Genomic DNA, 13,755 nt, shown 5'->3' on the forward strand with positions numbered 1-13,755 from the left:
GAAAATAAAGTAAGAGAATATACAGGAAAAATGCTTCAATGCTCAAAATGCGCTTTAAAAACGCTGGGTGGCCTTGTTAGCCTCTTATAGATAAAGATTGAAAACCACTGGTGAATTATGCCAGAAAGTGGGAATCGGATTCAGGCTCAGTGACTCACGCAGTGGGGTAGCCCCAGTGGACGTATGATGGCTGTCTGTGTCCACTCTGTGTGAATGTGGAAGGAGCTGCAGTGAAAGAGGAACTCTAGCCATAGTTGTTAACCCTTTTCATTCACCTAAGGACATACAGGAAAACTGAAATGGTAGCGTGGCCTCCCTCCATTGTGAAGAGAACATCCCTTCTCACAACTTCCACTCATGGGCCTTTCATGCTTATAAGCTGAATGTTCCGTTTAAACAAGAAAGAGACTCAAACTTTACTGTCAGATAAGGGTTTAGTTTTAAACCTGTGGCATTTGCATATGGAACATACAGTTTATTCTTTAAGAAGTCTTTTCCTTTTGTTCCTGTTCAAATCTTATTTCCGTAGGATACTTTTTACAAAGGTGACATTCGGTAATGGAATTACACGTTCTTAAGTATACAAAAAACCCCTCTAAAATCATTCATAAAATACTAATCTTGCTGATACAAAAGTGGATGTAAGACATGAACAGATCATTTTAAAAAAATAGGAATGACCAAAATAAATGAGTCATTGTCACAGAAAGAAGATTAAAACTTGCTACAACCTATTTGTATAAAATTGGTAATTTGTTTAATGTTAATACTCAGTTCTGAGAAACCTGTGGTAAGAAAAGTATTTACATGCTGGTGGCAAAAGTATGTATTGACCTAAGCTTTCTGGAAAATCATGTATTAGTATGTACTAAGAGTCTTTAAAAAGTTTAGGGCAGCTGGGTGGCTCAGTTCGTTGAGAGTCCAACTCTTGATAACAGCTCAGGTCATGATCCCAGGTGCCGGACTCCAGCTCCTACAGGTCCAGGGTTCCCCTGAAGGATGACAGTGTAGGCCAGAGAGAGTGAGAGAGCCTTGTGTTTCGTTCTGATCACCAGATGGGCATCCCTGCCCACCTGGCAGGTATCTCTACCATTTTGGCAGGCATCTCTGCCCTGTCTGGTTCTCAAGCTTTATTTATGGCAAAAGGTACAAGAACCAGAGAGAGCAGTAAATGATTTCTCATAGGTAAGTTTTACAATTTTCCAGGACATGGGTTCTGCAGAAGTTACAATTCTAATAGTAATGATTGTCATAAAAAACTTAGCTACAGGTATTCATGGTGTCATAGGTATTTTTACAAAACCTCAGGTCTAGCCTTAACGAAGTGACCTCTAACCAAGAGGCAAACAGCATTGTTTAGTAAGGGTCAGTTTTTTATGAGTAAGGGTCATTAGGCTGTTTATAACTCTAAGAGAAAGTTCCCAGAAAAGCAGGTTCTCAGGAGTCATAATGCCTGCTCTCACAGTCCCGAAGATGATTGATACGTTTTATTGCAGTAGTGACTTTCACAAAGGCGTTCAGGCTCAGAAGGTAGTCAGTTATCAGATAATTGCTTAGGGGAAACTATATGTTGCATTAGGGTGTATCTAGTTTACTCATCTTTTCCCTGACCAGGTGCAATCATGCCTCAGGGACAGGGCAGGGGGACAGGCCGCTCCTGACACTAACCAGCAAAGCACTCTGAGGTTTAGTGCCCAAGCAGAAATGAAAAGTTTCAAGAGGGTAGATTTTGGGAGTTATCTGGGGGCAAGAGACCATGCAAACTTGCCATACACTCACCAGGAATTTTCACTCTACCAGTGAGTTCAAATAGCTCCCAACACCCAGGGTCATGGAATTGAGCCCCCGTCAGGCTCCGAGTCTAGAGCCTGCTTGGAATTCTCTTTCTTTCTTTCCCTGTCTCTCTTTCTCTCCCTCTTCCCACTGCCCCTCTTCACCTCTCATGCATTCTAAAATAAAAAATGAAAAAAGTTTAGATAGGCCCTTTGATTCACTGCACTGACTCTCATTATGTAATAATCTAAGGGAACTGACAGAGATTAGGACAGAGATTTATGGGGAAGGCTATATATGGCAACTCTTAAAAGAACTGAAAAGTAGGAAATAATACTAGTAGGGAAATCATTGAATTTTCATTCACCCATCTCATGAAACATTATACAACAAATAAAAATTATGTTTTTTTAAAATTCTTTTTAATGTTTACTTCTGAGAGCAGGGGGAGAGAGAGGGAGAGACAGAGTGGGTGCTAATGGGGAAGGGACATAGAGAGACGGAGACACAAAACCTGAAGCAGGCTGCAGGCTCAGAGCCTGACACAGGGCTTTGAGCCCACGAACTGCAAGAACATGACCTGACCCGAAGTCAGACTGAGCCACCCAGGTGCCCAAAAATTATGTTCTTAATGAATATTCAGTGATGTAGGGAAGGTTTTCCAAGTTCTATAATGTCAAATGGAAAAACAAGATAAACCTAAATATTAGATTAATTAAAATTATTGACAAAGTATGTCTGTGTATGTGCATAATTTATACATGCCTGAAAAAAAGAGCAGGAAATATACTGAAATATTACAAGTTAGCTGGTGATAGGCTTCTCATTGATTTTTATTTTTACTTATACTTAGCAATCTCTTCTTAAAATGTCACGTATCCTCATATTGGAGCAGCGGCGGGTGGGAGGTGGTAGATGTTAACAGTAAAACAGTCAGTCCCCTTGGTTTGGTCCCCCTGCCCCCACAATACTTAACTCCCCATCACTTAGTACCACTTAGAGCTGAATGGCTAGGTGTTTTCTAGGCACAGACCTTTTCAAAGACCCTTCTCCTTACACTTCTTGTCTTTTCGAGGTAATCAGGGCCATCTGTGACTGAAAGGACATGTTTCTCCCCTGGTTATTAAGAAATTCAAGAAGAAGTCATTAATGCTGGAGCGAAGGGGATCAGCCCTACCATCTGCCCAGGGCGCCCCTCAGCCAAGCTTCTGCCTCCACTCTTCTGTCCACCCCCAGAGCCTGCCCAGTCAGCCCTGTCCCAGCACCGAGTGAAAGTCCCAGAAATCTACCAGGAGTTACCTCGCCATGCGTGACCTGGTTACAGAAAGGCCGGTTTATACTCTGTGGCATAAACTCCCAGCTCTGCAAGCTGACGGGTTTTATGGTGATAGCGATAGAATCTTTTAAAATAATTAAAAATAAAAGTCTCCCTCAGTTTTGCTGGTCTATAATTTCTAGGTAAAGGAAAAACACAAAAAGGAGAAAAAAGAAAACTAAATCAACCAAAACCAGACAGCCGCTGGGCACATTTATACTTAGTACATATGGATGAAGAGCACTGTTATGTATAGAGTCCCTTGCCCTTGTCATACTTGGTGCCGAAGGCTTTACGGACGCCGTGCCGGGTAACTCTCACACGAGCCCCCGAGAGTGAGATGTGATGCTGGACCATTGCTGGATAGTGCACGTGTCTGAGGCACAGCGAGGGCATAGAACTTGAATTTGAACTCACGTCTGTGGAGTCCAGAGCCTACCCTCTCAAAGAGGGTTTTGCCTTCGTGTTGTCAGGATGTCACTGCTTAAAAGGCTATTTAGACATGGAAGGCTTTTGTATGTATGTCCTTATGTATCTTTATTTGGTTTTGAATCTCCTATCCCAGTTCTGATCCTGTTTGCTCCCAGATTTTCCCTTTAATGCCACCCCATATATTTTTTTTTATAGAGTGGAAATAAGGTGTCAATCACTACTACCCCATTTGAAAACACGTCAATCAAAACGGGACCAGCCAGGAGAAACAGCTATAAGAGCCGGATGGTGAGGCGGAGCAAAAAATCTAAGAAGAAAGAAAGCCTAGAAAGGTTAGTTAAAGCAATATTTTTGTGGGTTTTTAATATACCCATGTTGGGGGAAGGTTATTCCTTAATTAACACGTATGACGAAGATTCGTTTTTCTGTGAGACATTTGGCGCCGTGGTTCAAATATATATACATTAAAGTGCACATTCATAATAGCATTTTTCACAATGAAAAGATTTACATAGTTACATCATACAAGAATTCAGGCTGCATTTTTGTTTTTGCCCCATATGAGTACCATGAACAGCACTTTGCTGTTTCTTAAGCCTCTACACTTGAGTTGGATTTGAGGCCCTGGACCTTCAGGCACTTTTTTAACATTAAATCTAAGTTTAATAATATCCTTTACATTATCTGAGAACAAATAGTTGCTATTTTTTTAACAGTTGCTATTTTTTAATGCCAGATACTGTAAAATAACTGTATCTATAAAGCATCCACCTAAGTTTAAAAATAAAGGGGCTTTGTTTTACTTCAGATGTAACTGGCTTACACATGTGCAATCTGGGAGGCGGTGTGAGTCCTTTTGTGCTCTATGCAGACACTGGAAAGACGTGTGCATGTGTTTCTGGTGGGGACACTTCTTGCCAGGCACCTGTCTGGATGGGCTCCCCACATGACGCCGCAGCAGCACCCCTCCTTTTTCCACTCGGATCTAATGTGTCTGATGTATTAAGAGAAATTTTGATGACAGAAATGTGGGGAAATAAGCAAATGAAAAAGGGATGCTTAATAACTCCAGGAAAGACGAAGTCCTCCAACAAAGGAAATGGAATGATGTTTTGCATGGCCCAGCTGTGAACAGTATTTATAATATAAAAGAGAGAAAAGCCCAGCCTCTTTTCTAACTGAAAGTTTTGTTTTAGCTCTAGAGGGAGGAATAGAAAAGGGGAAGTGTGTTTGGTCAGAAGATGGAAGGGGGTTGTGTAAGAGCTCAAGTGTCATCTTCTGTACAAGGAAATCAATACATTGTTTCTAAAACTGAAAAAACGAAAACATGAAGAGATTACTTAGCAATATGCAGACAAATAGGTGAAGAAAGAGCTGAAGGAGTAGAAAGTGGTTTCTGTGCCGAGTGGGGCTGAGGGCAGAGCAAAGGAGTTGCTATCTGTCATTAGGAACTTTATGAAATGATTTCATTGTTTAACTCCAGTACATTCATTACTTAAATTCAAGTTACACCCACACACAAATTCTGAGATGCAGTCTTTTGTATTAATATGTGATTTCTATACTTTGCTTAATGGGTGCTTTTAGATTTTAATTGTGCTTTAAGTCCTATAGAACACATTGTTTCTAAAAGAGTAGCAGCATTTAAACGTTTTGCTTAAGCTCACTGCGGGTGAGTGAGGCTTCCATGACGAAAAGGTGAAAGAACTCTCTATAGCCACTTGTACTTCTAAGCCATCTGAAGCTTTCTTTCCCCCTTTAAGATATGCTTGTTGAGCCCTAAATACACATTTGCTTCTGCTGCAGCTGTATAGTGTCTGGTGCCCTGCTGATAATGATAAGCTTCAGTTCACCTTTCTTGCTTTTTCTATGTAAATGTACAGCCTGCATTGTCATTAGGAATATTCGAGAGCCCACAGTGGAATAGGCCCAGCAAACAGCCCCTCGCTGATAAAGCCTCTGCCGGGTGTATCGCCATTAAAGAATTCTGTATCCAAGATGATGGTTTTTCTTCCAGAGACTTACTTTGTATTATCTGTTAATTAAATTGTGTCACTGTATCTGAGGGTTACATACTTAGAAGCTTTCAGGTACGAAACACGTTCCTCATAACCCTGACAGATAAATAAATGACTATATATTTCATAGGCTTTCTATTTGTCCTATTCAATCACTTCTTCTTAAAGTCTTTGGAATGAAGAGTGCTTCCATTGTATACTAGCAAAGACCCTTCCTTTCTGAGTTATAAGAAGGTTTTTAAAACGGAAGTGGGAACCTGTACCTTAGTGTGGGGTCTGCCACCATGTCGCTGTCCCTGGCGCAAGGTGTGAACCGAGCACACCGGTAATGTGGGGAGATGGTGCCGGGGGGTGGGTTCTGTGTAGAATCTGATCCGTTTGCTCGTTTTCACTCTAGGAGGAGATCCCTTTTCAAAAAACTAGCCAAGCAGCCTTCTCCTTTACTCCACACCAGCCGAAGTTTCTCCTGTTTGAACCGGTCCCTGTCATCAGGGGAGAGCCTCCCGGGCTCCCCCACGCACAGCTTATCTCCCCGGTCCCCCACGCCCAGCTATCGCTCCACCCCTGACTTTCCATCAGGTGAGTCTGTCTCCTGAGCCAAACAGCAGGGGAGAGCTGAGAAGGGGTCAGAGTCACCATCGGAGCCCCTGAGGGACTGGAGCTCATTCCAACCCAATGAAAGAAGGTTGGGCATATAAATCAGTGAGTGGCCATAAGACACTGCTACTTAGACCCATCAGGGCAGGAGATACTGAGTTGAACCCTGATGTGGGGGAGGTTTATCTGAAAAGCAGTTATTCATTAGAGTTAGTTGCTAAGACAATTTGCTGACCTTGATATGACCTGACCTACAACCTTTTGGGTTAGAAGCATGGAAAGAAAAGGGAAGGAGTCAATTGCTCACGGCTTTGTGTTTTCCACCCATAGGTACTAACTCCTCTCAGAGCAGCTCCCCAAGCTCTAGTGCCCCCAATTCTCCAGCGGGGTCAGGACACATCCGGCCCAGCACCCTACATGGTCTGGCTCCCAAACTCAGCGGACAGCGCTACCGTTCTGGAAGGCGGAAGTCGGCTGGCAGCATCCCGCTCTCTCCACTGGCCCGGACCCCGTCTCCCACACCACAGCCCACCTCCCCTCAGCGGTCACCATCCCCTCTGTTGGGACACTCGCTTGGCAATTCCAAGATCGCGCAAGCCTTTCCCAGCAAAATGCACTCCCCTCCCACCATTGTCAGACATATTGTGAGACCTAAGAGTGCAGAGCCCCCAAGGTCTCCACTGCTCAAACGCGTGCAGTCAGAGGAGAAGCTGTCTCCTTCCTATGGCAGTGACAAGAAGCACCTGTGTTCCCGCAAGCACAGCCTGGAGGTGACCCAGGAGGAGGTCCCCCGGGAACAGCCTCCGCGGGAAGTGACCTTGCAGAGCCTAGACGAGAATGTGTGTGACGCCCCTTCTCTGAGCCGCGCCAGGCCTGTGGAGCAAGGCTGCCTGAAGCGCCCTGTCTCCCGGAAGCTGGGGAGACAGGAGTCTGTGGACGAGCTGGACCGAGAGAAGCTCAAGGCCAAGGTGGTGGTGAAGAAGCCAGATGGTTTCCCAGAGAAACAAGAATCCCACCAGAAATCCCATGGACTTGGGAGTGATTTAGAAAACCTCTCTACTTTTAGGCTAGAAGAGAGAGAGAAGAAGATATATCCAAAGGCTTTGGAAAGGTCGAATCATTTTGATAGCAAAGGGGCCTTGCAGGAGGCCCCATCCTTGGGCAGCCTGCTGAAAGGGGCTCTTCACAAGCAGGCCAGCGTTCGGGCCAGCGAGGGGATGACCTCAGAAGGGGCAGCCGCTGGTCACGGCCCGACCCCCGGGGACCACAGCCAGGGCGTCTGTGACTTCAAGCGCACCTCTGCTCCCAGCACCCTGCAGGACACTGTGTGCCACTCCGCTGACAGGTCCAGCTCTGGGAAGGGTGAAAACACAGAGAAGGCCTCCCAGGCTAAGGAGTGTCTCCGATGTGAAAAGTTAGACAGCAAACTGGCCAACATCGATTACCTCCGAAAGAAAATGTCGCTTGAAGACAAAGATGACAGCCTATGCCCTGTACTCAAGCCTAAGATGACGTCTAGTGCCCACGAAAGCCTGCCCGGGAACCCAGTCCGGCCCATGGGTGGACAGCAGGAGGCCCCAGCGGCCTCTGAGAGCCGAGCATTCATGAGCCCTGCCCATGTAGCTCAGATCAGCGCTGTCTCCTTTGTCCCCCTCAAGGCACTAGCTGGCCGGGTGGACGGTGGAGTGGAGAAGCCAGGCTTGGTTGCTCCTGAGTCACCTGTCCGGAAAAGCCCCTCCGAGTATAAACTAGAAGGTAGGTCTGTGTCCTGCCTGAAGCCAATTGAAGGCACTTTGGATATTGCTCTCTTATCTGGACCTCAGGCCTCTAAGACAGAGCTGCCTTCCCCAGAGCCTGCCCAGAGCCCCAGCCCGGCCAGCGATGTGGGGCCCTCTGTGCCGCCGGCTCTCCCCAGCACGGGAGCCAAGAAGGGTGAGACGGCGGGTCAGAGGGAGCCTTCCCCTGGCGGCTTCAGGATGAACAAGTCCTACCTGCTGGAGCCCCGGTTCCCGCCCCCCAGCCGGGGTCTCCAGAATGCACCAGCAGCTCCCGTGCCTTGCTCTGACCCAGAGCTAAAACGGGACAGGAAAGCTTCCCGTGCGGCCAGGAGCCCAGTGACGGTCATGGAAAGTGATCCCCAGCTGAGAGAGGGGGGCCCCAGCAAACACCAAGACCACAGTCGCGACACCAAACTCCTCCTCTCCCTCGGGCCAAACCCGCAGGGCGCAGGCGCTGACCCACCCAGGATGCGGGGCCTGCTGCAGCCTGAAGGTACCGTCTCGAGAGAGAAGCCGAGTGGGAAGGAATCCTTTGACCGGGGCCCTTCCATGGCCAGGGGCGAGCGGTCTGCTGTGAGGGCTGACTCGCACAGGGACCCCTCCATGGAGTCGTATCCTCCAGAAGCTGCTAAAACCAGTGATAATTCCAGAAACCTCCTCTCCGGGGGAAGGACCCGCCCAGATTCCTACGCACAGACCCACGCCATGGAGAAAGCATGGGGATCTTGTGGCAAGACAACCCCCAGAGATGTCCGAGATGAGGTGAGGCCACCGGCACGGGAGGAGGCTGGTTTGCAGTCAGCAGCGACTCCTCGCGAGAGGGAGCTGGGCAGAGGGAGAGGCGGCATGGAACCCCAGCCAGAAGCTGCTCCCAGCCGGGGGTCCCAGCAGCCAGCGGGCACTGAGCGTGGGAAGGAGGACCAGCTCTCTGCTTTCCCATCTTTGCAGAAAGACGGTCCCAAGGAACCGGAAAGGAAAGAACAGCCTCTACAAAAGAACGTCGGCAGTAGCTCTCAGTCCCCGCTGGTCACCAAAGACCTGCCCGGCCTGGCCGCTCAGCAGCTCGGCAGCGCCCCGAGCCACACCGCAGGCAGAGAGCCGGGCGGCAAGCCCTGTGCCACAGAGCCCAGCCTGGGCCCCCAGGGCCCTGCCAAGCCCGCTGCAGTGCATGGCGAAAGCAGCAGCCACAGACCCGGGCCTGGTCCCGACCCAAGCCCTGCAAAGTCCAAGCACCCTGACCGAGCCGTCTCCTCCCAGAAGCCAAGCGTTGGGCCAGCGGCAGACGGAGAGTCTGCGGCCCAGCCCCCGGTTGGCCCCAGCCGAGAGAGGAAGGGCAGTGGTAAGGGCTTGATGGACGTGCTCCCCGCCCGCCCAGGCTGCCAGAACACAGCCACCCAAGCGATTAGCCCAGGAGGAAGTGGACCCTCAGTTCTGCTGCACACGCAAGGGGGTCCTCTCGACGCCAAGGTAAAACCCACCAGTGGTGGGCGGCCCCCGGAGGCGCTGGAGAAGCCCACGCCTCCGCCACAGCAAGGACACCCCAGAGGGGTTGAGCAGGGGGACCAGAGAGTGGCCCCTGCCAGTGAAAAGCAAAACGTGTCTCCAAAGCACCCCAAACCATCCACTGTGAAAGATTGCCCCCCTCTGTGCAGACAGACAGACAGGAGTCCAAGTTCACAGGCTGCCACCACCACAGACAGGAAGTCTGAGGGGAAGAAATGCACTGAAGCACTTTACCTTCCAGCCGACGGTGGGAAGCTGGAGGCCAGCCTTGCCCTGGCACCCAGCGAGGCCCGGCCCAAAGGCCCAGAGCGGCCGGCAGCTGCCATGGGGAAGGGTTTGCCAGAGGCCAAGGGCAAAGTGCTGAGTCCCCAGAAGCCGCTGACAGAGGCAGGCAAGCCCAGCGGCATGAAACGGTCGCCCTCGGCCACCGGACAGAGTTCTTTTAAATCCACTGCCATCCCGGAAAAGTCTCTGAGCTCCTCTTCCAGCTTTCCTGATGCCAGACTGGGGGCTCGAGAGGCTGCTGCGACCGGCGGTGACGCATCTTTGGCCAAGGTCAGCGGGGCTGCGGGGAAGACCCTGCCCGGTGGCGATGGCAGAGCCCACATGACAAAGAGTGACTCTCTGCCATCCTTCCGGAGCTCCACCATCACCCTGGAGTTGCACCCCCCAAGCCCGCACGTGGCAGGGGGAGCCGGCGACAGGGACAAGGCCCTGTCCATAACTGCCACCACGGGAGAAACCAAAGGCAAAGAGCCTGTCGCAGCCTTGCCCTCTCAGACTAGGAAACAGATCTCGGGCAGAGAAGTGACCAAGGTGTCCCCAGCTCCAAACCCTGACCGGCCCATCACCCTTTCTTCTGAGAAGGACTTCGTGGTGCGGCAGAGGCGGGGGAAAGAGAGTTTGCGCAGCAGCCCGCACAAAAAGGCCTCCTAACAGGGCAGGCCCCAGGCCGGACTGGGGAGACCCGACCTGAATGTGTACCTGAGTCTTGACTACCTTGTGAAGCCAGCACTGTGTGGGAATGCCTGCCAGGCAGAGCCTGCAGGCTCTCGGCAGAGGAGGAGAGGGAGAGAGAGAGAGAGAGAAAGAGGGGACCTTCTTCCAATTGCCTTCCCGATTGTAACCCGAAAACTGTTACCAGAGAGTGTCTGTAGGAAAAAAAGAAAAGAGCAACAATAAAGAAACACCTTTACAGCGGAGGGTGGTTGAGGAAAAAGATTCTCTCTGTAAATACCTAGCAGTGTGTTTGGTTTGGGATGTAGAGTGATATCTTGCTGCTGATGGCGTTGTTTACCACAGCTTTTTTTCCCCCAGTAGGATTTTGCTTTACCACTTACCATCATGTAGTAATGAAGCAAAGTGGTTAAAACTCGGTGTGTGTAAAAGTTTAGCTGCACTCATGTTCGTGTATATATATGCATATATACACATCCACCCACATGGTTTGCTCTGTGGTTTAAGAGACTATTTCAAGACTACATTTTTATTAAGTTAAAACATTCTTAGAGTTCAAGATGAAAGAAAGCCCTAAAGACAGTAGATGGTGAGTTTGTGTGTGTCTTTTTAACCCGAGATTTCGATAGTGCTGTATCTGGCTCCGTAGATTTCCAGATCTTAAAGCAAGAACTACTCTAATCACTGCATTTGCCATCTTCCTCCATTAGGAATGGCCGGAACGAGCGGAGGTAACCACTTTCATGTCACAGTCATCCCAGTGGACTTGATCCTGGGTCCAGCTGTCTGAAAGGCCAGTTATCCTTGTCTGTGGGTATATATGTTGGGTCTTCACCCTGGGTGTTGTGGAGGCTCTAAACACATGTCAGCTTTATTTCTCTCACTTTCCCTTCTTTTCACGCTCTTAAACTCAGGCCTCGATGCTATGAGTTACTAGTCCAAGAAGCACACGTTGTGTAGTAGTCTTGCACCAGCCCTGCTCTTGAACAAAAAAAGAAAATTACTGGCCACACACAGATTGGAGAGTACTTAAGTTGAATAATAAGCATCAGGCATTGGAAGAGGTTTTAAATTTGCATTTTTGAGGGAAAAGGGGGGCATCATAGCATATATATTAATGAATAATCAGGACATCAGATACATTTTAATACATAGCTGGGGCCTTATGTTGTAGATGAAGCTTGCTGTTTTTAGCAAGTTCCTGGGTTTCACATTCATTTCTGATGCATCGAGTAGCTCCATACATTTCATAATATGATCTCTTTATTCGTATGCAAAAAAAATACTGTATTAATAAAGAGCAGCATTTTTTAACAAAAAGACTTGGTGGAGCTATTTGGTGCTTGAATGTGACTGTCCTTTTTACTTTTGCTAAGCCTTATTTAAATTTTGTATACCATGGAATATGTAGACTTCGTCACATCATTTAGTGCTGAGGGTTTTTTTTGTTTGTTTTTGTTGCAGTTGTCCTGGTGGGTTGTTTTGTATCGTAAGATGGCACTTGATAACCTAAGTACTAAGGCACTAAGAGAAAATACACACAGATAAGTATTTATAAGATGCTTGGGATCCATGGCAGGATTTTCTGTTTTGTTTTTCAAGACAGAAAAACAATTCCCAATAAATACGAATTCAGCACCCAAACCCCCTCGGAGGTCTCAGTATCTAAATTGTTCATCTAAAGCACAGCCTGTGGATTGTAAATTATTTAGCAAGGCTGTAAACTCTGCTCCAAAAACAAAGGCAGAACTTAACTGACTGCTGGGTTGTCCTTCATTGTAAAATGAGTTGGCAAAACAAAACAAAAAGTGCCCCCCACCTTACCCCTGGTTTTCCCCCCCCTTGTAGTTTTACGCTTTCCCCATCACTAACGTTGCGAAATTGTAGAAGAAACACATATTTTAGAAGAACCTAAATGGGTTTCCAAAGTGGTCTCAACATTTATAATTCATATCTGTGTTTGGCAGTTGTCAGAACCCAGTCCTCTGTCCTCAGACATCATGACAGGTGTGTCGGGAGGTAGTTCATGGTTTACAGCCTTTGCTTTTTAACTGTCCAGTTTCCTTTAAAGCACAACTAGCTGCTTGTTTACAAATGATATTTTTATGTATATTTTGTATAGTGTATTATCATTTTTGCCAAATATGTTTTTGCATTTTGGATGAGTAAAGAGTACTTAAGGTTGCATTCATGTAAACCCTGTTCGTTGTTGTAAACCTCTCCAATCAGCTGGTAGAAATTCCCCTGTGTTCTCTTTGGTCCGTCTCCTGTGATTGTAAGGTGTGCTCCTCGGTAGTACTCCCAGCTGTAGATTTACCAGCTTACCAGTTTGTTAGGATCTGTGCAATAAAGTGTTTGCAGTCTTATTTTCTCTAAGAAATTCCCTATGGATGTCATAATTGTTGTATATTGAACAAATATTTATACTTATGCAGTTGCATAACATTGAAATAAAAATTTAGCATGAAAAGATAATGACTAATATTTTTCTCTTATCTACCCATATGTCTCTAAAATTTACTGAATATCACTGTGTGTTATGGGAAGTATGGGTTTTTTGCAGATTGCTTTTTGTTGAGTGGACTGGTTTGCTAATTTTTTTTTAACTTACACAAACATCTTCTATTCTTGAAGATTGTCTTCCTATAATGCCTTCCTACGTTTTCTACCAACCGGACTCCTTGCCTACAGAACTTACCAGCTTCTGCACCAAGGTTGCTGTCTTTCTAGTCTCTTCCTCAGTGAAACCATCTCATTCACTTCTCCTGTAACCTTCCTCCATCAGTTACCATTGTGCCCTGTCCTCTTGGATTTTCTCCTTTCCTGTGTTCTTCCTCATAATCAAAAACCACTGAAACTGTCAGGAAGGAAAGAAGCAGCCTAACATTTCTTTTCTACCATTTATATATACATACACACACACATACATACACGTCGTGCTGGGCAAGATGCTTTTCGTCTACCATCTCATTTTCTCATTTGAGCCCAAACCAGATGATAGTGGCTTCCCCATTTTATAGATGAGGAAGCAGGCCCAAACAGGCTCTGTCGTTTGTTTAATATACTCCCTCTAGAGGGAATTTGGATTAGAATCCAGATTTTTTCTGGTTCCAAAGCTCTTGACCTTTCTAAACATCACAAGGTGTTGTGTAATTGAATTCAGATCTAGGCCCCTCTGTGAAAGATCTAAGCCATCTCATTGTCTCTTTCTTTACATGTAGAAAAATCATATGGTGCAAAATTACATGTTTGATGTAATTGGTGGGAAACCACAAGCCAAGGAAGCTAATCATTCTCTGTAGTATGGCTCCTTTATTAATTCTAATTCATCAGCAGGTGATTTCCCATCTAGCATATGGGGATTCACATGACAACACAAATG

At 47.1% G+C, this 13,755-nt stretch overlaps 1 protein-coding gene across 3 annotated transcripts in view; it reads left to right on the top strand.

The window, feature by feature from the left end:
• MAST4 (microtubule associated serine/threonine kinase family member 4) overlaps nucleotides 1–12,848 on the top strand; it is a 169,784-nt gene extending 156,936 nt beyond the window's left edge. For all 3 annotated transcript variants that reach the window (XM_029942361.1, XM_029942360.1, XM_029942362.1), the window contains 3 exons: nucleotides 3,716–3,852; nucleotides 5,936–6,117; nucleotides 6,466–12,848. In XM_029942361.1, the coding sequence (XP_029798221.1) occupies nucleotides 3,716–3,852; nucleotides 5,936–6,117; nucleotides 6,466–10,352 (4,206 nt within the window). In that variant the 3' untranslated portion in view covers nucleotides 10,353–12,848. The remainder of the gene's footprint in view (nucleotides 1–3,715; nucleotides 3,853–5,935; nucleotides 6,118–6,465) is intronic.
• Nucleotides 12,849–13,755: the final 907 nt, after the last annotated feature.

This window comes from Suricata suricatta, chromosome 6 (assembly GCF_006229205.1).
Source record: "Suricata suricatta isolate VVHF042 chromosome 6, meerkat_22Aug2017_6uvM2_HiC, whole genome shotgun sequence".
NCBI classification, from domain to species: Eukaryota; Metazoa; Chordata; class Mammalia; order Carnivora; family Herpestidae; genus Suricata; species Suricata suricatta.